Genomic DNA, 26,296 nt, shown 5'->3' on the forward strand with positions numbered 1-26,296 from the left:
CACTCCTATATTTGAAGCCGAGCTAGTAGCTATTATTTTAGCTCTTCGTAAAATTCCTACGACCGAGACCAGTTCAATCATCCTAACAGACTCACTTTCGGTGTGTGCAGCTCTGACAACCTCTGAACAATCTCTTGCCCTAGCAGCGTTCCACACATTAGCACCGCCGCATTTAAAACTCCTCAAATTAGTGTGGGTCCCAGGTCATTGCGGATCACAATTAAGTAAATTGGCAGATGCTTTGGCACGAGCATCACTCGATGGACCAGTAATTTCAGTACTTCCCGAGTTAGAATACTTGTCAGGGGTTAGATATAGGAAATTCGCCATTTTTACAGATAATTTAGAAAATATCACACAATGGACAGATTATCAGCACCTCAAATTTCCATGGAAAGCCCAGTGGAGTCCCCCATTAAATTTGTGTCCCCCCATTAAATTTTTATTTACACAGAGCTGGTCTGACACTTTCCCCCCTTTGTCCGTTCTGCGAAGAATCAGAAACTATTGAACATCATTTTGGCTCATGTCGTAACTATGCATTAATTAGGAAACGACTTTTAGATATTCCATTTGCGAAGCTAGGTTTAAATTTAACCACAGAAAATGTTCTAAGTTTTGGTGCCTCTGTTTTGGGAAATTGCCACAGAGATGCATTCGATGCGGTGTGTAATTTTATTCAAGACTCTAAACTTTTTTCAACATAAAGCCCACGTTAACAGATACTCAAAAAAAAAACGGGTCGAAAAGTAATTTTTAATTCTGGATAAATCTGTCACATATTAAATTAATCAGGTTTGGCAAAACCAGCTGTCTGGTCGGCTCCCAAAATCAAGTTGTAGCTATTAGTGTCTACATTGTTGTTGATTCTTTTTTCTCACTATCTAAATCTCTGGTTTCTTTCTTTTTTTTAACATACTGTCTTCAATATACAACTCCTCCCCCCCTTTTTTTTCGTTGTAAGCAATAATGCAGTTATCGTTCATATGAGACTATATTGTCGCGGTTCAACGTAAGCAGTGCACCGAGACGTTGAGTCCGGGAACCGACGGCGTGTGTTTTTATGCAGGAGCCAAGAGCAGGCGACCAAAACAAAAGCACGTCGTCTTCTTCAGTCCCCATTTTCACGAGGCTGTTGGCGCGCACATCGCCTTCGTTCTTTGTTTCGGGCGCGGCATTTGCCTCCCCTTAAAGGAGCATCGCCCCGATGCTATAGCTAAGACAGTAATTTGCGCAAAAAGTCACTTTGTAGAAGAGACGGTGCCTCGCAGAGTCACTCGCTGGCGTATGGTTTAATGCGCACTACGGGCACAAGCTCAGGTCGGCGCTGGCGACGCCTTGAACAGTTTGAGCTATCCGGGACGACTTCATAGGTACCGTCACTTAGTCGTCGCAGCACTCGATAAGGTCCGAAGAACCTTCTGAGCAATTTTTCGGATAGTCCCCGTCTTCGTACAGGCGTCCACACCCATACCCTGTCCCCGGTTTCGTACGTTACAGGGTATGACGTTGGTTATAGCGGCCTGCGTCGTACTCTTGCTGTTGGTATATTCGCAGACGTGCGAGCTGCCTGGCTTCTTCTGCGCGTTGAGTAAACGCGTCAGCACTCGTTTCGTTGTCATCGCATTCGTGTGGCAGCATCGCGTCTAACATCGTTCTTACTTCTCGTCCGTAAAGAAGGCTGAATGGGGTCATCCGTGTGGTTTCTTGTTTCGCAGTATTGTATGCGAACGTTATGTAAGGGAGAATCTCGTCCCTGTTTTTGTGTTCGAAGTCCACATACATTGAAAGCATGTCTACCAGAGTTTTGTCAAGTCGCTCGGTCAACCCGTTGGTTTGTGGATGGTAAGCTGTCGACTTGCGATGAATAGTACCGCTGAGCACCAACACATGATCTAAAAGCGCGGCCGTGAATGCGGTTCCGCGATCTGTTATAACGATCGATGGCGCACCGTGTCTTAGCACAATGTTCTCTATGAAGAACCGGGCTACCTCCTCTGCTGTGCCTCTCTGGTGGATGGCTTTTGTCTCGGCGTAGCGAGTAAGGTAGTCGGTCGCCACTATAACCCAGTGGTTACCAACACTAGAGGTGGGACGTGGGCCCAAAAGGTCCATTCCGATCTGGTCAAATGGCGTTGTCGGGATCTGGACAGGGTGTAGCAAACCGGCTGGTTTCGTTGGAGGTGACTTGCGCCGCTGGCAATCGAGGCAGGCCCGAACATGATGCTTCACGGTAGCGTTGAGTCTAGGCCAGTTATATCTCCCTCGAACTCTGCTCAGTGTGCGCGTGTAGCCTAAATGTCCAGATGTTACCTCGTTGTGGCACGCTTGAAACACCTCAGAACGAAGAGTGGTAGGGACGACAAGCAGGTAGGTGGACCCGTCCGACGAGAAATTCATTTTGTAAAGGACATTGTTTCGCAGACAGAACGACTATAGTCCTCTTGTAAAGGCTTTGGGTGCATTCTGGCTTCGTCCTTCTAAATAATTAATCAAGCCAAGTAGCTCAGGATCGTCATGCTGGTGATCTGCAATGGTTGACGTGTCGAGGATTCCGAGGAACGCTGTCTCTTCATCAAAAGCAGCAGCCGACTCTATTGGTGATCGAGATAGGCTGTCGGCGTCCGTGTGTCGTTTTCCCGACTTATACACCATCGTTATATCAAACTCCTGTAGTCTAAGGCTCCAGCGTGATAATCGCTCGGAAGGATCTTTCAGACTTGTTAACCAACACAACGAATGGTGGTCACTGATAACCTTGAATGGGCGGCCGTACAGGTATGGGCGAAATTTCATAACTGCCCACACCACGGCGAGGCATTCCTTTTCAGTGGTCGAGTAATTTGCTTCTGTGCATGACAGAGTTCTGCTTGCGTAAGTGATCACTCTTTCCTCGTCATCCTGGCGCTGTACAAGCACAGCTCCGAGGCCAACATTTCTGGCGTCAGTATGGAGCACTGTAGGGGCTGTGTCATCAAAATGGGCAAGCACGGGGGTCGTCTGTAGACGTTGCCGCAAGTCATTGAAATCATCTTCCTGTTCGTCGCCCCAAACAAATGCAACGTCATCCCTCGTGAGACGAGTTAATGGTGACGCAATGCGCGCGAAATCTGGAATAAATCGCCGATAATATGCAGAGAGACCCAGAAAACGCCTCACTGCCTTTTTATCTGATGGTGTTGGAAACTGTGCGACGGCGGCAACTTTTTCGGGGTCTGGACGAACTCCTCCGTAACTGACAACATGGCCAAGAAACTGCAGTTCCTCAAAGCAGAAGTGACATTTCTGCGACTTGAGCGTCAGGCCTGCGGCCCGTATGGCCTGCAAGACCATTTGCAATCGTTCAAGGTGTTCGTCAAACGTTGTAGAAAACACAATAACGTCGTCAAGGTATACTAGGCAGAGAGAACGGTATCCATGAGACGCTGAAAAGTAGCAGGAGACGAGCACAAGCCAAATGGTAAAACCTTAAATTCGTACAGTCCGTCTGGCGTCACGAAAGCGGTTTTTTCACGATCCCTGGGGTCTACTTCAATTTGCCATTATCCGCTCTTTAAGTCCATGGAAGAGAAGTAACGTGCGTTTCGAAGCCTGGCAATCGAGTCATCCATTCGGGGAAACGGGTACACGTCCTTTTTTGTAACCTCATTTAGCTTTCGATAGTCCACACAGAAACGCAGGCTGCCGTCCTTCTTTTTCACTAGAACAACACGTGATGCGCAGGGGCTTTTCGACGGTTGAATGACGTCGTCTTCAAGCATTTTTGTTACCTGCTGTTCTATCGCTTCTCGCTCTTTTGAAGCCACACGGTACGGATTTTGATGAATTGGTCTAGCCGTGTCCTCTGTGATGATTCGGTGCTTGGTCAAAGACGTTCAGCCAACTTTTGAGGTCGACGCAAAACAGTCGTGGAACTCCTCTAGCAGCACAAGCAGGCGTTCCCGCTGTTGCTGAGTTAAAGTAGGGCTGACGTCAAGGTTATGTGCTTGGTCACGGGGGTCTTGTGCAGGTGTTGCTTCGAGTGCTGAAAAGCAGTCATGACCATCTGCGATCTCGTCGAAATGTGCCAACGTTGTGCCTTTTGGAAGGTGCCGTCGCTCGGAGGTGAAATTGGTCAACAGCAAGTTCGTTCGGCCATCGGTGACATTGACTATTCCTCGTGCTACGGAAATCCCGTGAGTGAAAAGCAGCGAGGTTAGTTGGTCCGCGACTCCTTCACCGTCGAACGGTACGTCACATGCTACTGAAACGAGGATACATGATCGAGGCGGCACGACTATATTGTGGTCTTTGAGACGAAAAGATTTGTGCTCTGGTGATGTAGGATCAGTCAGACGAGCACTCTCGTAAAATGAAACCACGTGGTCCGGGATGTTGATTATTGCGCCATGCTCCCTGAGAAAGTCCATTCCTATAATTGAATCTTTGCAGCACTCTGGGAGAACAATGAAAGTCGCAACGAAAGAAGAATCTCCTATGCTGATTCTTGCTGTGCATCTTTCAGTAGGGAGCAGCAATTGACCACCCGCTGTTCTTATATGTGGTCCTGTCCATGGCGTTCTTACTTTTCTAAGATAATCAGCCAGCTTGCGACTTATTATGGAAAAATCAGCACCCGTATCGACTAAGGCCGTCACTTGCTCTCCGTCAATAATTACATTAAGGTCGGCGCTCACCATTTCGTCGTTGTTAACATTCGTCGGCGTCAAGTCGTTCTGTCGCGGCAATACTGGGGACTTTTTATCGTCTTGTGGTCGGGCAGCGACCTTACCCCGAGAGGTCGCCGCCTTTAGTTTCCCCGGTAAGGGCTGGGCGACCTTGTTCCCCGAAGGTCAGCAAAAGTACGTTGATTCGGTGATGAAATCTGAGCAGGGGATGGAGAGCGTGACCTGTGGGCGGAATTGGGCTGGCAATGAGGAGGCGACTCGTGATAGGGAGACCACGTTGTTGAAGTTCCTCGAAAACCAGGGTCGTCATGGCGAACAATGTAGTCGTCGTTGGCGCGGCGACCGTCGTGTCCTGGCCGAGACGGGCGAAACGATGTGTCGCGGTACCAACAATAGCGAGCTATATGGCCGGCACCACCACAGTTGAAGCAGAGAAGGCACCGATCGACGGTGCGCCAAGCGTCCGTTCTGCGAAATCGTGGGCGTCTTATGTCCTCTCGTGGTAGTGAGTAAGACGCGGGAAGTGGTGGCTGGTGGCATGGAGACATCGGAGATATGGGCTGACGTCTGAAAGCCTCCTGCAATGGTTGCGACGAAGGTGCGGCTGTAGGTGGCTGGTAGTATGATGTAATAGGCGGGACGGGTGGTGGTCGGCGGACAGCGTCGGCGTAACTCAGTTGACGCTGATCGCGACCAAGATCAGCTGTGAAAAAGCGTGCCTAAGTTCGTCACGAACGACTGCGGCAACGGCAGTCACTGGTGTATCCACTGGAGGAGTCCAAAGCTTCTGAATTTCTTCGCGGACAATATCTCTGATAAGGTCACGTAGGAAGCCCTGATTGTCCAGAGTCACTGAATTGGCGTTGATTGGGGTGGTAGTGGACGAGCGATCATTTTGCCTCGATCTTTGGTACAGAGCACGCTCAATGGCAGTGGCTTCTCTTATAAAATCGGCCACGGTAGTTGGGGCATTGCGCACAAGTTCAGCGAACAGATGTTCTTTCACGCCGCGCATAAGGTAGCGCAACTTCTTCTCCTCGGACATGTTGGAATCAGCCCGACGACGGAGGCGCGTCACGTCTTCAGCAAACATTGCCACAGTTTCGTTAGGGTTTTGAAGCCTTAACTCGAGCAACTGCTGAGCCCGCTCTCGACGGTCGACGCTAGCAAAGGTGTCAATCAGCTGCTGACGAAAGTCATTCCATGTGGATATACGGCTTTCTCAATTCTCAAGCCACGTGTGAGCGCCGTCATCGAGAGTGAAATACGTGCGGGCGAGCTTCTGTTGAGCATTCCACTGGTTGATGTCGGCAACGCGTTCGTAATGCTCAAGCCAATCTTGAACATCTTCGTGTGGGGCACCACTGAAGCGATCAGGCACAAGTGGCTGAAGAAGTGTTACCTGGGCTGGATTCGAAACGGGGCTGCCTTGTATCCCTTGGACCAACTGTGGCTGGCTAGCGGAGGCCATTGGTAGAGGTACGTAATGCCTGGTAGAATGTTCGTCGAAGGAGGTCCGCTCAGGAGATAGGCCTAGCAACCGCCGACTGAAGCGGTGCACTGGTGTCGTAACAGGTGACTGCGTGTCGGGACTTGATGAACGGCTCCCAGATGGGGTGTTGAGCATCGGCAGGCTTGCAACGCAGCGCCTCCACCAGTGTCGCGGTTCAACGTAAGCAGTGCACAGAGACGTTGAGTCCGAGAACCGACGGCGTGTGTTTTTATGCAGGGGCCAAGAGCAGGCGACCAAAACAAAAGCACGTCGTCTTCTTCAGTCCCCCTTTTCACGAGGCTGTTGGCGCGCACATCGTCTTCGTTCTTTGTTTCGGGCGCGGCAATATGTTCTCTTGGCCTATCCCCCAGAGTGAGTACGAGCCATGGATTAGAGGATACAAACAAACAAACAAACTAACTTTACGTCAACGGTTCAGAAGTTCACCCACTCGGCCTCTCTAAGAGGTGAAGCCGTGAGTATGAGTCTCACTGAGTCCAGCTGAGTAATATGTTGGTTAGATTGAGTGCGAAAGAATCCACTTAAGCAAATGCTTAGCGAGTTTCAGTAAAAGTGAGCCTGGTAAATCACAATTTTGGTGAGGATCAGTCCGAGTGAGTTGTCCGAGCAAAACATATTTTCTTAGTAAGGGTGACCTCCTATTTTAACGTGACAGCGTTCAATAGTTCGTCTTCGGTGTCAGCTGTTGTGAGCGAAAGATCAACATCTTGTCCGTGACAGAAAAATTAAAACAGACGCAAAGAGAGAGAGAGAGAGAGAGAGAGAGAGAAAGAAAACTTTTATTATGTGGCCAGTGAGTGAATGTAGGAGGTTCCAGGGAATAAATTATTCAAATTTTCGAATCCGAGTGAAGATTGAACCCATGCTGCCTGCGTTGCAAGCAGATGTTTCCTCAAAGAGCCACAATATTATTAAGAAAAAACGCAACCTCTAATGTCGAGGCAGCACCGGCACCTCAGGAAGCACCTCCCCCCCCCCTCTTCCCCTTATCCTTCGATGCCACTATTTTTTCGTGGCCAGCATGACTTGTGTCGAAAAAAAATCTACAAGAATGAGTACCTTAATGAGCGTCTGAGCCTGTTGATGAAATTATAAAATTTCTTTGTACGTGGAAGGTCGTATATTGGTCAAACCGGTCGCTGCTTCAATGGTGACACTTGCTTCCATTCAACCTCATTGACATTGTCAAGAAAAGAAATAGACTCCAATGCGATCGGTGTGACTGTTACTGTTGGCGTCAGACTCTGGGGAGTCCGTTGACAAGTTTGATGGTGAGGAGGGAGAATAAGAACAGTAAGTTAATAAAGCATTTCATTAAAAACATGAAGGGCATTTTTTTGTAGCCGCTCTCTCGTCGCCATCTTGAGTTTCAGTCCGGGACCCAAGAACCGTCCCCTGTCCAATATAGTCAAACGATCCCTTAACGTCTGTGTGTGTGTCGGGGCATGGGTAATTGTTTGGTGTTTTACGGTACATGACTGTCATGTCGTGAAAGGAGTCACATTAACGCATCATGTATTGCATGGGAAAAGCATACAGTCGAGCCAGGCGTGAAAACAAGAAAATTGAACAAACAGTGGCTGTTTTGAAGGGCCATCCATTTCGAAGCGCTGAGACGTATTTAATTATCACCAGCCGCAGATCCGGCAACAAAGTGAATAGTTGTGTAGATTCGCGTATTTGCACTACGGAGTTGTAATGGGCGCTTCACTTATTCGCAAAAGAAATCATTATGGCGTAGTGGCAAATGAACAACTGTGTTTACTATAAGCACTCAATGATACTTTGAAACGGCCAATCCGGCATGCGCAGTCATTCCTTTCCTTAAGTTGCGGCATGCACCGAGAACCGATGCAGGCTAGGAGTTCAGAAGGTCATGCGCACAAAGGCCGATGGTACGCTATCACAATCTGCTCTCAAAGTCGTACTAAAATTGCAATAGCCGACATACGGTCACCATGATGTCACGAAATTTCTCGATTTGTGACGTCATCATGTTGTCACAGGCTTGCGTTGTCCCGTAACGATTTCGCTGTACCTCTGGTGTTGCGCTGACACCAACTGCCAAATTCCATAATTTTGAGGCGGTCATATCAAGATGGTCTTCACTAGAAAACAGCTGATGACTCTTCAATTCTCGTGAATCTAAGGCTTTCGCCTTAATAGGGAGCGGTAAGTGCTGAATGTGTCATATTGAATTCAGCTTCACATCTGAGGAAATTTTCCATATTTTATTTTGACCTTTTGAGTGTTAAAGCATTTCACCTTGTCGCAATTTAGAAACCATGGCATTGGTTTCTATTTTTCGTGTACTCAAGAACAAGCCTTTATACTGAACTGTAAAATTGCATCTTTCCTCAGAAACAAAAAAAAAAACACTATGACAATGAAGTCCTGTAGGCTAATTGTACATGGTAGTGGCAAAAATGCCTGCTTTCAAAGACGGGTTCGTAATTTATTTCAAAAGTAAAAATAAAACTATTGTTCGCACATGTTAAGTCGTCAAAGAGCCTTTCGTACTAATATGCCATTTCTTAAATTTAACTCGCACAACCATGCAAACATTGAGGTTCAGACTGTTTCAGATATTTATTTATAATCTTAGCAAATTTCAGCCTAATTGGCGAGATAGTTTTGCAGAAAACGTGCCTGACGTTTCGAAATGTTTTTATAAAGTTGATAATAATATTACAGCGCCACTGTGTTACAAATGTTCGCGGACAGTAGTCACAACACATACCGATTACTACACAACTCAAGAATTAGATCTGAGGAAACTTGCAAGCATATTTCATAGAGATGGCAGGAAATGAGCCTATCAAATTCATTCAGTCATGTTCATTAGAAAAAAAAAGTACATACATTGATGTGTGGAATTGAACGTTTCAAAACCATCATATGATTATGCGAATCGCCCTAGTGGAGGGCTCCGGAAATTTCGACTGCGTGGGGTTCTTTAACGTGCACACAAATCTGAGCACACGGGCTTACAGCATTTGCGCCTCCATCGAAAATGCAGCCGCCGCAGCCGGGATTTGATCCCGCGACCTGCGGGTCAGCAGCCAAGTACCTTAGCTACTAGACCACCACGGCTGGGCGGTTACATACATTCACAAATTATTATGTAAAAAAGTATGGACCATCTCCCTGAAGGGAACCCTGATGAGATGCAAAGCAGCAGCGGCGCACACGGCGTTGACCCGGTTGAAATGGGTGTCGACGCGAGTGCTGGAACAACGGTTTGAGGCGGAACTCGGTGTAGCGTTTACTCTAGTAAACGTTTGAAACGCAAACACACAGCGCGCGGGTTCGGTATCGTGTAAGTTTCATCGCACGTAAATGAGCCGAAGGTTGTACTTACTCGACATGCGCTCGAGCGATGTCGGTAGTGGAGAGGATGACGCGAGAAAGTAGTATGTTGCGAGTGCGTGGAGGGGCGTGCAGCTGCTGCAGGTGAAAGAGAGAGCGACGTCAATGCGCTGTTGCGACATGACCTACTTGGAATTGCTCCAACACCTGTGGCGAGGAGTTTTGTGCGGACGTATCGGACAGCGTTACACAGGCTAGTCGAAGAGATGATTACATCTAAAAAGCACTCAAACAAGTTGAGCGTACTCGGCTCGAAACAAGAAGGGCAGAGGGGAAGAAAGAACACGAACACCAGCGCTGGAGTTTGTGTTCCTTCTACGTTTGTTCTCGTTGCATCGCGCTGAATACACTCAACTTGTTTGAAGGGGCCCAGCAAAACTTTTGGGAAAGCCTTATGTAGCGCTGTAACGCGTGTAGCGATGGTTACTGAGACGAATCCAACAAGAACTGCTCATATAAGTCACGGAAAGTGAAGTTATGATTCCTCAAAGTTCAAAACTCGAGCAGACAACGACGAGAAACGTTCTTTTTCGCATTTCGTTCGCCCGTGGATGCCAAAGCTCACTTCCAAACAAAGTGCGTGTCTCATAAAGACGAACTACAAATAACACCTCATGGTGTGTTCCCAGAATGCCTCACTACCACTCTTTTCGACGGCGTTATTAGCGTGGTTACTACAAACCACGTGCGTCGAGTAGCAGACGCTCGCATAGTGAAATAAGTCAAACGTTCTGAAGGCTATTTCGCATGCATGATTGCAGCAAAAAATTGTGACAATAGCTCTGTTTGCTACCGCAGCTAATGCTAGTTTTGTTTTCATGAATCGCGAACGGTCCGCGATTTTCACTCTGCGACTGAAGCGGCTAGCTTCATTTCTTACCACCGTTGTTTGTGACAGGCACGGCAGAATTTTTGAAACATATTGTAACAATGTATGCGTTATGATATCATTAAGTTTACATGAGCGGTAACGAAGAGCATTTACAGGTCGGTTCACTGTTAGAGGGAACACGCGAGTGCATGACCTGCACTCTGCGGCGGCTGCCTACAACACCATCAACCGACCGTTGAAGAAAACATGTTCGCTTTGGGCGTCACCTCTTGCCAAACAAGATAACGAATCATTCCCCGCCGTGGTGGTCCAGTGGCTAAGGTACTCGGCTGCTGACCCGCAGGTTGCGGGATCGAATCCCTGCTGCAGCGGCTGCATTTCCGATAGAGGCGGAAATGCTGTAGTCCCGTGTCCTCAGAATTGGGTGCATTTTAATGAACCCCAGATGGTCGAAATTTCCCGAGTCCGTCACTACGGCGTCTCTTATAATCATATCGTTTTTTTTTGGGATGTTAAACCCCACATATTAAAGATAACGATTCATGGCTGGTAGGCGAGCGCTGCAAGATTACGCTCACTTTCCGCTCGCGCAAAGAGCGATGTCTGTAGTGCGTTGTCTTCTGCCGAGAAATCGAACGTGGCGTGTGGGCACGGTGCAAGCTGCAGGCATTGCCCAACACCGCTAGTTGCGCAAGCGCAGAGGGAGCGTAATCTATAGCGGCGCTCGCCTACCGGCCATGACTTGTTATCTCGGCTGGAAATAGATGACACTGAAAGAGAACGTGTTTTCTTCAATGGTCGTTTGATGGTGCTGCAGGCAGCCACATCCATAGTGTTTGTCACAGTCATACCTAGCGCTATCTGGCGCTGGTGAGCTGCTGGATGCAAGGGAATGACGGAATACATGAGTTTTGAACTTGACACGGGTATATATACCTCGAAGACACGTCTGGCTTCACGTTAAAATGACTGATTCTTTAGTAAACGAGCACATAATAAGCTATTCATTTTTGTCAGTGCACAGAAACATTGTATTTAACACTAGAACCTTCTACGTTGATGTACAGTTTTACGAAGCGTAAGAAGTAACCAACCAATGCTAAACTTGGCAGGCAGGCGACAAGCGAGCGTTCCCTCCACCATTTTTATGTCATCTGTTAGTTCCTTTCACCGTTTCGTTGTGGCGTCAAAGAAAGTTGGCTTTTATTTTAGTATATAATACGCGTTAACGAGATCCGCCTATAAACGCTTTGATTAAGTAAAGCTTTATTTACACAGTTGTATTCGCTTTTGAACCAAAGTTTCGGTGAACACCAGCCAACACAAGCCTCGCAGACACATATACCGTCATTTCCAGCGCTCCAACATCGCCCCTTAGAAATTCGCCTAGACGGTGGCGCCAAATTTCCCTCTAGGTATTCCTCAGAAACTCCATGACCGCCGCAGACTGCAGGCCACACGCTCGCATGTTCCCTCTAACAGTGAACCGACCTGTCCTGTACGTGTTTTTTTTTTGTCATTTTAGAACACCTCCCAATCTAACTTCCTTTTAAACTGTGCAACAGTGGTCATTACCAAACAAACACATCGACACAGTTTTGACTGCTTAGGTAGCCTGGCCCTAATTTTACGGATCCCGACCAAACAATTGAGAGATCCTACGTACAGCGGGAATAGAAGATATGCGAAGCATGAATGAGCAATGTTTATTTGTCACTTTGAAATCAGCACAACGTTACGAGGAGGAGGTATCTCATGATTATCATGTTTCTCATGATTATCATGTTTGCACCAGTCACATACCTTCATCATCCATTGGCGTCACGTAATACCAAATTTGGCATACGTGACACTAGCAAAACGGCCTAGAACGCATCATCAGTGTGGCATATAGTCATGATGTTTCATGACGCGCATGTGGTGATTATCACGTTTGGATGTGTCATTTACCAATGTCGTCCATTCGCGTCGCGTAATGCCGAGTTTTGTACATGTGAAACTAGCGAAACGGTTGCGAGCGCATCATGAGTGTAGCATGTAGTCATGTTGTTACATGACACGCATGTCATGTTTATCATGTTTGCACCAGTATCATACTTTCGTCATTCATTCACGTTCCGTAATACAAAATTCAGTATAATTTAAGCTAGCGAAACGGCCACCAGCGCACCATGAGCGTGGCATGTAGTCATGTTGTTACATAACACGCATTTCATGATTACCACGTTCACACCACTCATATACCTTCGTCATCTATGCACGAACTGTAGTACCAAATTTGGTATATGTGACGCTAGCTAAACGGCCGCGAGTGCATTATGAGCGTGGCATGTAGTCGTGTTGTTACATGACACGCATGTCATGATTTTCATGTCAGGGTCTGTCGCTTCTGTTCGCCATGCAATCATGCCATACCATACCAGTTTTGCAACATACCTTGTGAACGAAGCCACCTCTCGAGCTGCTGGACCATGAAATGTAAATCATGATATTCATGACATAAACTTCATGATTTTCATGTTATGATTAGTCGAATATGTTGTTCATACAGTCATGTTATGCCATACCAAGTTTGGCATCAATACCATTATCAAAACGGCAAGGAGAGCTAAAAGTCGTAGACGGCTAGATAGATAGATAGATAGATAGATAGATAGATAGATAGATAGATAGATAGATAGATAGATAGATAGATAGATAGATAGATAGATAGATAGATAGATAGATAGATACGCTCAAAGTCGCCGAAGTTCGCTAAGAAATGCTTCACATTTAAAATCGCTCCGCCACTGCGATCACAGCGAAAAACTTCCAATGTATTGGTAGCCCGCCACGGACCGCTGTGGTGGGAGCGAACTGCCTTTTAGTTTGCTGCGAGTGAATTGGCAGACTGAAAATCGCTACTTTTTAAGACACTTCGGCCGGGGTTACTTCTCGGCCTGGGGTGCTATTCTGGACATTATCAAATTCCGCCGTGTTGCCACATTCCGCCATTATTCGATGCTAATTGGCCAAGCGAGCTGTTATGGCTTCTCTGATTGGCTTAAAATGCCACCATTAAGAATGGTGAAACATGGTGAAATTAGACAGTGTCCAGAATAGGCGAGCTGCTTGAAGTCGCTATCTACGGGAGGCTCGCTCGCTGGATTCCGTGCCGACCGGTTGTGCCCTTGCGATCTCCGACGTGAGCGTAGCTCTGGCCGACTGGACTTGCTCTACGCCATCTCCTGACGCCGACAAGAGCTTTCGCTCTTGTCACAGGGGTCCGTCCTCGGACCCCTGTGACCGTGCTTCCATCTTTCCTATCTCTTCTATTCCCTGGAAATGTCCTCACTCGCTGGCTTAGCGCATCTCTCTTTCTCTCTCTCTACACCATTATTCCTAACCTTTTAATCCCTCCTCACCCCCCATCCCTTCTGAGCTACTGTTTAGGTGTCGCACCCTGATGCAGACAGTTACGGGGCTCACGTTTCTCTTGTTTTCCTTCTTATAAACATAAAAAATAAAAGTTCTACGGCAACGCCAGCGCCCACGCCCTGTCGAATTTTCTGCTTGCTAAAAACGCGGCATGTGTTTCTGCCTTCAGTTGCTGGCGTACCATAGCCTCGTTCTCTGGCTAAGTGATGGGTTCACTGTTCTGAAAAAAAAAATATCATTCAGAAACACGAATGATTTCTTTCTGAAGAAGTGCAAAAAATTTTTGCTGTTTGTAGAATTCAATCGTGCGGCTTATGCGACCATATGAATATTGCACGCTTTGTCTCGCGTCAAGCCAGTAATAAGCAAACGGTTCTTGTCGTCATGTCACAAAACTTGACGTTACTTCCTAAACAAGAATAGCCGATGTGTGTCACCATACTCTGAAATTATGGTGCTTGTCCTGTGAATTATGGTAGCTTGTCCTGCGGCGTTAAATTCGGCGTTGCCATTTGCGTAACAATATCGGTGCAATCCACACCACCAGAACTGATGAAAAAGACATGCTGAAATAGCGTCAGAAAGCCCCTTTTAGAGCGTACATCTCGCCCGAATGCCGGTTTTTTCGCGTAAAGAAGCCTCAGCATCGACCAGGAGGCGCCGTTTCTGGTAGCATTTCTATCTGGCTTCAAGCGCTGAAGCACGCTCGCAAATGCGTGGCTTTTTTTCCTAGAACTGGGTATTATTCCTTAGTTTTAAAATGAAGAAAATGTAGTTTTTTCTTCTTTTTAGTTTATCAACCCTACCATACGTTTGAAACGAAATCAGTGCGCTGACATAACACAGAAAAAAAAACGACTGCGGTGTCATGCTGTTAGTTGAAGAACCCCTGACAGCAAAAGTTTTGTTTGGAGGTTTTTACCATAATTTTTTGCGTTGCATCTCGTAATGCCGAAATTACATCGTAATTGATTTAGCGCAATGTATAACTAAGGATAGCGCCGTTTATTCAGAACGATTTTGTGTCAGTTTTAAACGCCCGCCTGAATACCGTAAAAAACTAGCGCCCCACAGCAGAGCTACTACGGAACTGTTTTTAAATAGGGAGAAGAATGAAACGAGGTGTTTTTTCTTAGCATGTCCCCCTCAGAAAAATAAGAGCATTCCTGACGTAAGCAGTGAAAGCCACCTTGAGAGCAGCCCGACAACAGAGTGGGAGGGGTTCTCGGCGGGTGCCAGTCGGGGTATTTCGCACGCCCCGCAAATGCTGACGCTGCAACGTCACAAGAGAATTACCGGTCTACGTAAAACCACAGAAAATGTCCATTGCACCTGAATACTCGAAAGAGCACGCACCCTTACTTTGAAACCAAATTAAAGCATTTTCTAGGCTACGCTTGTCACTAATAATCGGTGAGAGGTAGCCCCGCATACAGCAATATCAAACAACACAAGCATCTCGAGTTTCCAAATTTGGTGTCAGGGGTCCTTTAAACTGCCGGTTCAGTAAAAAAAAGGTATTACTTCTGCTGTTTTCGCTACCGAAGTAACCAAATTGAATTATGCCACTCTGGAGGTAACCATGAATGTAACCGCATGAGTGTAATGAAAATCCATGTGTGACACAAGGGCTATCAAGGGAAGAGGCCTGCTTGCTTCATCGCATTTGAACGGGATCAGTGCGTACACCAGCATGGCTTCACAAGATCAGACTCTCCGCGACGCCCTTGTTCCCGAAGTGCAAGGAAAAGGGTGATACAGAAGACTATTTGCTAAAATGTTGTGCCCTTAAGAAGGAACGGCAAGGTTTATTTGAGAAACTACAACAGTTAGGCTCACCATGCGACAGCATGACTGATATTGTGTTTCCGCGTGGTTCCTCAATCTTCAGGAAACAAGTGTCGCGACTTCTCTTGAAATTTTTGATTGCTACGGACTTCGCATGTGACTGGTGATAAGTGACAATTATGTTTGGTGTATAGTTCAGCGAGATAGAGTATCGGCACAGTACTACACGTGAAATAGCACAAAGGTCGCTGTCTTATACAGGCTTATGTCGCGCTATGAACGATTTTTATTTTAAGAGCCTGCTCGTGATTAGTTAAAGACAAACAAAGGACACAGCTTCATTTAGCAAAGGAAAACTGGCGAGGCAATTGCCTGCAAATTATGCAAGGCTAGTTCCGTCGGCTACCTACAACATCCTTAACCTTAACCTTAAAATGATTAAGAAAAAAATTCAGCAGATGAGTCATTCTGAGAAGCAGGTCATGCGAATCAGATGGCGAGTAGTAGGCTCCCACGCAATTTAAATGCGAAACATCTCTTAGTGAACTACAGGCACTTTGAGCGTTTCTATTTACCTACCTACCTGCCGTCCTACCTCCCTACATACCTGTCTATGCCCACCCGCCCACTTACCTACTTAAACTTCCTACCTACCTACGTATACCTAGCTATCTAACATCATTCCGTTGAACACGGTTTGAAAGTTTGTCAACGTAGCACTAGCCTGAGATACCTACCTCGTAAGCATAAGTGCTACATGTCAGCTTACCGCTTCTGGTGCATGTAGTACCAACGTCGCTGTTCGCATGGTTTGGCAAACAACAAACGTGTGCGACTTTTTAACACATGTCTGTGTGCAGAACATTCTACATACCATTAGCGTTATTTGGTAAGGTTTCCCGCATTAGGAGTTACGCTATTTTCATCTTGCCTCCGCATGCTTCTTATCAATTTAATTTGCATGGTACGTGGGCCCTCCCGAATTTTTTTTTTATTCATTTCAGTACATCGTTGCGACTTTTTGTGTATATTGTGTACTTAGTAGTATATAATGGGCAGAACTTTAGCGAGGAATGTTGTCGACAGGTGGAGACGTGGAATCTTTGAGTAGTAAACTTGCTGAATGCATTGGATATTGCAGAAAACAGCAAGTTTGAGGGAACTACCTATTTCAAGAAGAAACACGACGGGAAGGTGTAAGCCCTCAGCCCACTCCTCCCCTCCAACCTCGCGTATACAGAATTGATCGTGGGCTTAGCAGGCACATCTAGTACACTGTTCCAGTCGTTGCAAAAACGATGCATGCAACTGTTCCACGCGAAAGTTTATATTCCTGATTACTTGCAGAGCAATAGGTAATGACCAATGCTCCACATTTGTTATGTTACAAAAGTGTTTTTTTTTCTTCAAGTGCATGATACACGCAACCTCCCATTGTTCTATATAAGAACGCTGCACACGTGCTCAAGTTAGAATACAAATTAAAAAAAAAACCTGCCAAAGTTTCGAGTTAAACCATGATATAAAAGAAACATCGTCAGAGTCGAGGTTTTTCAATGCTACATAATTCTACGCAAAGTAGGCATGTTTGTATTAGTATCTCATAACCTATAATAGCCACCGGCATCTCAGTTTTATCACTCACTAGTCATGAAAAACCTCGAGTAATACAGTGTGTAATTTGCTTTTCTTTCTAGCGATGAATGACAAACAGAAGCCCTAACCTTCGCTTGAAAGGAGGAATATTTTTGTTGTATATCACCAGGCCAACCAATATAAAGAAACCTTGTAAGCACAGCTGAAGTTAGTCGCGCAAAAACTAAACGACGGTAACCAAATTACACTCCTAACAAGTAATGTGCCACTGTAGAAGTGCGTGGCATGAAGTTTTTGTTTTATTTCATTCACCGCTAACTAGCCTTCATAGATGCTAGTTCTTGCTTCTTGCTGAAGGTCTGCAATTGCAAGGAGGTCTACGTACAAGCTTTGGATGCTGTTCTAACACAATGGAATACGCGACCCTCTGAAGCAACGCCGCAAAGGCAGCGGTGCGTGAGGGCGTGTATGACGTTCGCACACATGCGAAATCCTCTTTGGCCTGCAGACGACGCAAGGTGTCATCTAAACTTGGACGTTTCATCCAAATGCTCATGTTGCAATAGAGATCGTTATAGAGGCAGTATATATAACGATAAGCTGGTAAACACTTTCTTTAAAAATCTCTATGTAGCAAGATATTCTTGCTTGATGCAGGTCTAGTCATAATGCACATCGACAATAAATCTTTATTGGCTGGTTCTAAGAGCAATGTATTTCTAAAATTTCGCTATCGCCTGACATCGTCCACCACACGATGGAAATAAATATTCCCATATTGATGGCTGCGCTGCATCCGAGGTGTTGCCGCTTGACGTGACCACAGCGAGTTTGAATAATGACTGCACGATTAATCCTGTGCTCTGTGCACGCTTCACTGCTCAAATGAACGAGCCAGGAATAAAGACAAAAAAAGGATATGTCCTACTTTTAGAACTTCCGATAATTTAGTGCCTCTTGAAGCGCAAAGAATACAAACATGCGTGCATTTCACAATAATTACCAATAACTTTTTCTCCTAGCCTTGCTGTCTGCGTTAGAACGTCAATATTAAGTAAATTGCCTTTTGCAGCGAAAATCGAGGGTCAAAAAGTTGTCTGTTGGCTTAAATAGCAGCGCAGTAATGCAAATGTATGTTCGATGAAATGTATGAGTGACAGGCGCATCGCTGACACGGTGCTTATGATGTGTTGCATTGTTGCAACACATCTGGCTTTCGGCATTGGCAGGTGTGTTTTAGCAATGCTGAGCAATAGAAAAAAGAACTCTGACGTGCTTGAATATATATGGGTGTGAAAGAATAGAAACTGGCATCCCTCACAATGAAAGTACGTTGCAGCACAGTAAACACAAAGTTCCTATTCCTAATTATTTTTAATAACGATAACTTCAACTTTGAGAGCAGAATCTCAGTCTTAGGTCTGAGACTGCACCTCTCCGAAACGCTCAATGGCATATTACGGAATCACGCCAATCACACTTCTCGCCGATGTTCAGATATTTCTTTTCAAGGGGCGAAGCTCATAAATACGTGGGCCTGTCCATATATTGCACCTATGTACGTGACCGCCCATGATTCTACCTTTGCAAACTGCCCGCTACTTTGTCCTTGCAAACATTACACTAAGCCTTATCACCGATCCACTAATTCACCAACCATAAAGCCGTTAAAATCAAGGAAAAATGGAAGCAACGCACAGCTACCATTTATGAATAAATAAATTTCTTTTATATATATATAGTGTTTCTCACGTCTGTGACAATGTAGTGAGCGATATTCATGGATGGTTCACGATTTGGCGATGAAACCCTCTGGTGCCTCACACCACTCGTCATCATTCACTACGCATATATGCTGTGATTTTTTTTAGCAATAAAGTTCCCAGGGCTGCCCAGTACACTTAACTGATCTAGTAAATACTGTAGCAGCTTTGTATACTTGTAGAAGCAACGATAAAAATATAATAAATCTAGGAGATAGTGATGTTCTCTCCGTCTATGCTCAGGTGACAATTGTCAAGACGGTCACCTCTCCACTTTCTGGAGTATGTCTGCGGCTTAGCTTAAAGTGTGGCGTCTCTAGGCTATTTTACAAATGGGTATCAGTGCCACTTCTCGGTCTCTTAAACGTGCTGTTTTGTGTGCTTAATAACTACCGTGGAAAGTTTCAGCTGTAGATCTGTAAATATACAGAGCTAGAGCGGAGGTATGCATATAAAAACAGTCGGGCTGGTGAGTTCAATGCTTTCTGGCCTTAACAATTACTGATGTCAACGAACACAAATTCAAGAAAGCATTCGTTTGACAGCCCAAAGTGCAGGTTTCAATATGTCACAAATAATATAGTCTTACTAATAGTGGTAAACAAATTAACCTTAAGAGCTCGAAGATCTTGTGCAACAAAATATGCAATGGCCATACAATGCAGTTGTCAAGCCAGGTTGTAAGTGAAGTGCATGCGGGAAAAGCATAGCCGTACTCACTTGCTGAAGAGCCTAAGGACGAGGCAGAAGAGCGCCGTGAACACCAAGAGCGCCACGATGACGCTCACCATGGTCGTCAGTTCGGCATTCACCAGAATGGCCACACCGCGAGCTGCAATCGCGAATTTATAACGGTCTGTGTCATAAGTCATGGAGAATACGTAATGAATGTGGGGAAAAAGCTTGTGGGAAAATACAACGTAGACGCTTTACCTTCTTGTTTGAATCAGAACAGAAATACTCCCCTCCTACGCACGAGCAACATTGGACCTATAATTTCGTGATTGGTGCGTCACTATACTAGGATGACGTCTTTAGAAAAGGAGATCGTGGTGTTAAATTAATTAAGCAACAGTATTGAAAATCTGCAGGGGAAAGAATACAGGACAGCTATGTTATTTTCTGGTGGCCCAAGGAGCTGAGCGAGGTAGTTCGCATAAATGTAATGGGTGAAATGAGCAAAATGAAATAATAAGGTGGACTGTCGAAAGGCACGCAGTACAGTCTGTATATCTAACACACTGAAGTCATCCGTTTTACGTTCTACTTTGTGGTACTTTCTATTCTATGTGCAGATATTACTAGCTTATTTCGGCATTATGGCCGCAGGGAGTATATTATCGCATTGAACAGATGGGCAACAAAGCTTGTTTTCCCGAAATCATGCAAATGGGATCATGGCTCCATCGCGAAATTCAATCTTACCACAAGTCCAAAATATCTCCTTTGACGAATCAAGTGATCCCCTATCGCCCATTTTGTCTCCCCTCCACCCAATCGATATGGCAGCTTCGTTCCGCATAATCTTTATCGGGTGGAGAAAGCCGAAGAATTATGATCCGGGTGACCCGTCCAGAGGCGATCTTATCCACTTTGAATCAGCCATTTGAGGGCAACAATTAGCAGCTAAAGTAGTGCACTTACGAACCTGAAGCGGATGCTTGTCCCTTGCTTTGCACATTCCTGGCATAATGCAAGAAAGTCTCCTTAGAATTGAAAAAGTGTGAAGGTGACAAACCTGAAATGTAATACTGCTAACCCCGGATCAAGACATTTTAGCAGTCACTATCGCAATACTTTCACAAAACGGGCCTGCACGCTAGATCGCATGAATTTAACTGGCCTGTTGTATTGCAGCTGCGTGTTAGCATTCTTGATAGAAGAGAACTGGATAAATGATGCAGCGCATGGCGTCCTCATCTCCTTCAACATTCTAAGCACAATGTGCATTGTTATCAGTTTTACAAATTGGAGATCGATTCTTGTGACCTAAGTTGCCAGGGACCACGGGGCAGAGGTTCATAAGACTGCCTGAGGCGAAAGATGCACACAATATCTTACGTCAAGACGCTTGTCCGAAGACGCGTTCACAGGCTCGATGAAACAATCATCATAATCATCGTCGTTATCAAATCAACCTGACTACGTCCACTGCATGACAAAATCCTCTCCCATATTCTGCCAGTCAACTCGGTCCTGTGCTTCCTGCTGCCACATTATACCCGCAAACTTCTTAAGCTTCTCTGCCTGTATAACTTTCTGTCTCCCCCTAACCCACTCGCCTTTTCTGGAAATCCAGCCAGTTATCCTTGATGGCTAGTGGTTATCCTGCCGACGCACTACATGCCGGAACCATGTTGATTTCTTCTTGATTTCAACTGAGATATCCTTCACCCCGCTAGGTTCCCTCATCCAATCTGCTCTCTTCTTGCCACTTAAGGTTCCACCTATCATTTTACCCTCCATCGCTTGCTGTGTCGCCCTCAATATAAGCTGGACCCTATTTGTGAGCCTCAATAATTCTGCTCCGCAGGAAGGTACCAGCAAGATGCAGCTGTCTTATACCTTTCTCTTGAGGAATAGTGGTAATATGTCAGTCATGATTTTACACTGCTTGCTGATTGTGTTACACCTCATTCCTATCCTTCTAGTTACTCGAATTTCGTAGTACAGCTCCGTGGTTATTACCGGGTGCGTGTACACGTAAGGTTTTACAACTTCAAGTGCACTATCACTTACTTCGAAGCGCTGTTCTCTTCCGAGGTTGTTGTACATTACTTTTGTTTTCTGCAGATTATTTTAAGACCTAACTTAGGTCTTATTCAGTAATCATGAGTTGCAATTTGTAGCCTGAGTTACTCAGCAATGCAAGGTCATTGGCGATGTGCAAGTTACCAAGGTACTCTCCATTAACTCTTATCCTTACCTCTTCCCTTTCTATAGACGTCTGCAAACCTCCTCTAAGCACGCCGTATATAGCATTCCGGAGATTGTATCCACTTGTCTTACGCCCTTTTTGACTGGTATTCCCTCGCTTTCTTTATGGAGCACTATGGTGGCTGTTGATCCTCTGTATAATTCTTCCAGGATGCCTATTTATGCTTTGTGGACCCGCTGATTTCCCAGTGTCTGCATGACTGCTGATATTTTTACTGAATCAAATGCTTTCTTGTATTCTATGAAGGCTATGTATAGTGGTTGGCTGTATTCTGAGTATTTCTTTATTACCTCATTGGTAGTATGAGTGTGGTTGATTGTTGAGTAGGCTGTTGGAAATCTTGCTTGTTCCTTTAGTTCAGTTTCAGTTTACTTCAGTTATTAGTACAGAAAAAGGAACAGTATACAAAGTATATATACAGGAGGAGGTCCGAAAGCACAAGGCTGCAGGGGGACCTCCTGTTCAAAATGGGATTACAAAATTTACTGAATTAGCAGTACCAGTGAAAACAGAGAGATGAGTAAATTGATAAAACCAACACTAACTAAGAAACAAGTAAAAATAAGAGTGGAATAAACAATATAACAAGATAAAAACATCTAGTAGTTTATCAAGTACGAATACAATTGTTTTTTATATGTGCCAATAGTCGAGCATAGCTTGATGAGAGATGGCAATGAATTCTTTAATGATAATGCTGAGAAATATGCAGTGTGGCGACCAAAATTAGTGCGGATAGTAGGTAGTAAAAAATTTCCATTTGAAGCGAATCTAGTACGGTTTAAGTTGGACAAAGCATTAGGATAAAAGGCGCTTGATGGGACAAGATGGTGCAAGGACTTGAACAGCATGATAATGAGGTGATATTTAAATAAACTAACAGTAGAAAGTATTTCGAAGTTACGAAGTAATGATGATGCACTAGAACGATATGAACTGAAAGTCATTAGTCTGATGGCTTGGTTTTGAATGTGCTGAATGGGAGATAAGTGGGTGAGCTATGTATTTCCCCAAGTGGTGATGCAATAATTAATATGGCTGTGAATAAGAGCATAATATAACTTGATTAGAGTTGAAATGTTAAAGTAGTAACGTGCTCTGATTAGAATCCTGACACCAAATGCTAGTTTTTTGCGAAAATGAATAACATGATTAGAGTATTTCAGGTTGCTGTCGAGAACGATTTCTAAGAAAGAGCATTCATTATCAGGGTTAATGAGTGAGCCATTTAGTTTAATAGAAATTTGGGAGGGAAGAACTTTGTTAGCTGAGTGGAATATCATGAACTTAGTTTTCTTAGGGTTAATACTGGGGGAATTCGTGAGACACCAGCTTAAGATGTTAGTTGATTGGATTGTAATGTTGTCTTAATTCTGTTAGCAAATACCTTTGTAAACAGCTTGTACATGGGATGAGCAAACTGGTAGGCCTATAATTCTTCAAGTCCTTCTCATCTCGTTTCTTATGTATTATGATGATGTTAGCATTCTTCCAAGATTCTGGTACCCTCCCCATCAGGAGACGATTCGTAAACAGGGGGACTAGGTTTTCTAACACAATCTGTCCTCCGTCTTTCTTCAGATCTGATGTTAGCCGATCCTCATCAGCAGCTTCGCCTCTTTGCGTTCCCTCCAAGGCTTTTGTGACTTCTGTGATTACTGGTGGAATGTCATCTGGCTTACTGAAAGTTCTTGCATTATAGTCGTGGTTGTCTCTGCTATGGTACAGATCTCTTTCATACTCCTCTGCTATTTTACCTATTTTATCTTTATTGGTATTTACTTCGCCTTCCTTGTCCCTTAGTGCATACATCTGGTTTTTGCCTACCTGAAGTTTCCTCTTCACTACTTTGATGCTATTTCCTTTATTTAGTTCTTACCTTTGATACTTCACGCTTATTAAACAACTGCGAAATTTCTGTCAGTTCTATTTTGTGTTGTGCTGAGGCTTTCTTGACTTGGAGATTCTTAATTAGATTATTTGTCTGCTGGGACAGCTTGGTGGTCTCCTGTTTAACTACCGTACCTCCAACTTCCACTGCACAGTTCGTAATTATACTCGTCCGATTATCATTCACTGCGCCCACTCTAAGGCTGCTTTCCTCAATAAGAGCCGAGTATCTGTTCTCAAGCGAAACTCTGAATTCCTGTACTTTCCTTCTCAGTGGCAGCTCATTGACTGGCTTCTTGCATATCAGTTTCTATGGTTCCTTCTTCGAGTCTAGGCGAATTCAAAACCGTAACATTCTATGGTCATTGCATCGTACCTTGCCAAGCACTTCCACATCCTGCACGATGCCTGGGTGTGCACTCAGTATAAAGTCTATTTCGCTCCTATTTTCGCCGTTAGGGTTCCTCAATGTCCATTATGGTTTCTCGCTTTCGGTATTAAGATTAAAATCCATAATTCATTGTGTTCTGCGAATTATACTAGTAGCTCCCCTCTGGCATTTCTAGTACCTATGCCATAATCACCTACTCCCTGGCCTCCAGCCTGTTTCTTTCCTATTTTTGCATTGAATTAAGTCTCCCATCAGTATAGTATACTGTGTTTTACCTTACTCCTTGCCGATTTCACGTATTCATAGAAGCTTTCAAGTGACGCGTCATCATGGCTGGAGGTATAGACGCATAAGCCTGCACCACCTTCATCTTGTATCTCCTAATGAGTTTAATTACGATACCTACCGCCCTTTCATTATTGCTATAGTATACTTCCATTTTATCAGCTATATTTCTTTGAATAAGGAACTCTGGTGGCACAAACATGCAAATTCCTTTTTCTCCAGACAACTAAAAAGCGCGAATACAGGCCTCCACGATTACCTACTGGAGTTATTCAGAGGCCAAAGACCCCCAGTTTTGATTTCGACGATTTCCACTGGAGGGGCTCTTCGGACCCACCAAAAGCAGATCACTCTAAATTTCTTGAGAGTTCAGTGATGGTTTCTTTTTGCTAGCTTGGATGATTCAATCTTATATTGTTTAGAGCGTTACATTGGGAAAAAATGGCTTCGCCATGTGCCACAAAGTCAATACGCATCACATGAATATCTTAAAACATTAGTAAGGTCCAGTACAATTGCACAAATAATGTTTGACAAATTAGCATTTCAATACAGTTGTTTTTCGGAATAAATATTTTATGTGAAATATAAACTTGTGCCTTAAAGAAATTTTATTGCGAGTTCCTGTAACAAAGATACACTGATTGAAGTTTACGATTGTGTAGTAACGGCAGAGGTAACATCCGTTTCTCTTTTTCGGTAAGGGTATCGGTAACTTGGTACATTTTTGTGAGATAAGTCATGAAACGTTATTTTTTGTTGGAGTAGTGAGTAACGTACTTACTCGGATAAGTTTCAGCACGAATTTGACGAAGAAAAAGAATACACACAGAACACAGATGAATGCTGACTTATACAACTGAGTTTTTTGCACATCAAGCCTTTTTATGCGCCGAAAGCTGCCTGTATAATTATGCATGGTTTCAGCGCTATAAGGCTTGTTGATGTGCAACTAAACTCAGTTGTAAGTCAGGGCTAATTTGTGTTTTGTGTGTCTTCTTTGTCGTCTTCAAATTTGCGCTGATTCATATCCAAGTATTTACCAACTCGCCCAAGCAAAGTGCTGTTGTAACGTATGTAGTTACTTTTTTTTCGGTAACCGATACGACACTGACGCCAACACAAGCAATTGTGTCGTCATAACCTCCGTATGTCCTATAGTCTGAAGCGCCTAATTCTTCAGCGATAGAAAACCAACGGGCACAAAATTCAGTGCTCCTGATATTCAACCCATATTCTTCTTCTTCTTGCATTACAACGTTGCGCACATCACCTTGGCTACAATGTTGACGCCCGATTCCGCAATGTTCTTTAGAAGCACGCTTAAAAATAATGAATAACTGTTAACTCTTTGGTGGGTACTGATGAGCCACATATATAACATTATTGGAAAGTACGCGTTATTACCCTTATTAGGGAGACATGCTCTTTGTAGACATGCTCTTAGGCTGTCTTGAAAGAGTTTTGCTATTCGCGACTCTCTGAAGTGAGTAGTAATATCCGAAAAGAAAGCGTGTCTGTTTTAAAGAAGTTGTGTAAGCAACGAGTAAAAAATTGCTAATCAGTGTGATAGTTAATCTTGCTTTAAATGCCTAGCACTTCATCGCGTACTGCAAGTACTTTTCGTATCTATCTATCTATCTATCTATCTATCTATCTATCTATCTATCTATCTATCTATCTATCATCTATCTATCTATCTATCTATCTATCTATCTATCTATCTATCTATCTATCTATCTATCTATTTGTCTGTCTGCGTCTGTCTGTCTGTTTATCCGTCCGTCCGTCCGTCTGTCTGTCTGTCTGTCTGTCTGTTCATCCGTCTGTTCGTCCGTCCGTCCGTT

At 44.6% G+C, this 26,296-nt stretch overlaps 1 protein-coding gene across 1 annotated transcript in view; it reads right to left on the minus strand.

Annotated features, from left to right (window-relative positions):
- The window catches only part of LOC142814450 (uncharacterized), a 107,287-nt gene that overhangs the window by 55,084 nt on the left and 25,907 nt on the right, over positions 1–26,296 (minus strand). Inside the window, exon 3 of the mRNA XM_075893209.1 lies at positions 19,666–19,777. Within this exon, the coding sequence (XP_075749324.1) occupies positions 19,666–19,777 (112 nt within the window). The remainder of the gene's footprint in view (positions 1–19,665; positions 19,778–26,296) is intronic.

This window comes from Rhipicephalus microplus, chromosome 4 (genome assembly GCF_043290135.1).
Source record: "Rhipicephalus microplus isolate Deutch F79 chromosome 4, USDA_Rmic, whole genome shotgun sequence".
Lineage (NCBI taxonomy): Eukaryota > Metazoa > Arthropoda > Arachnida > Ixodida > Ixodidae > Rhipicephalus > Rhipicephalus microplus.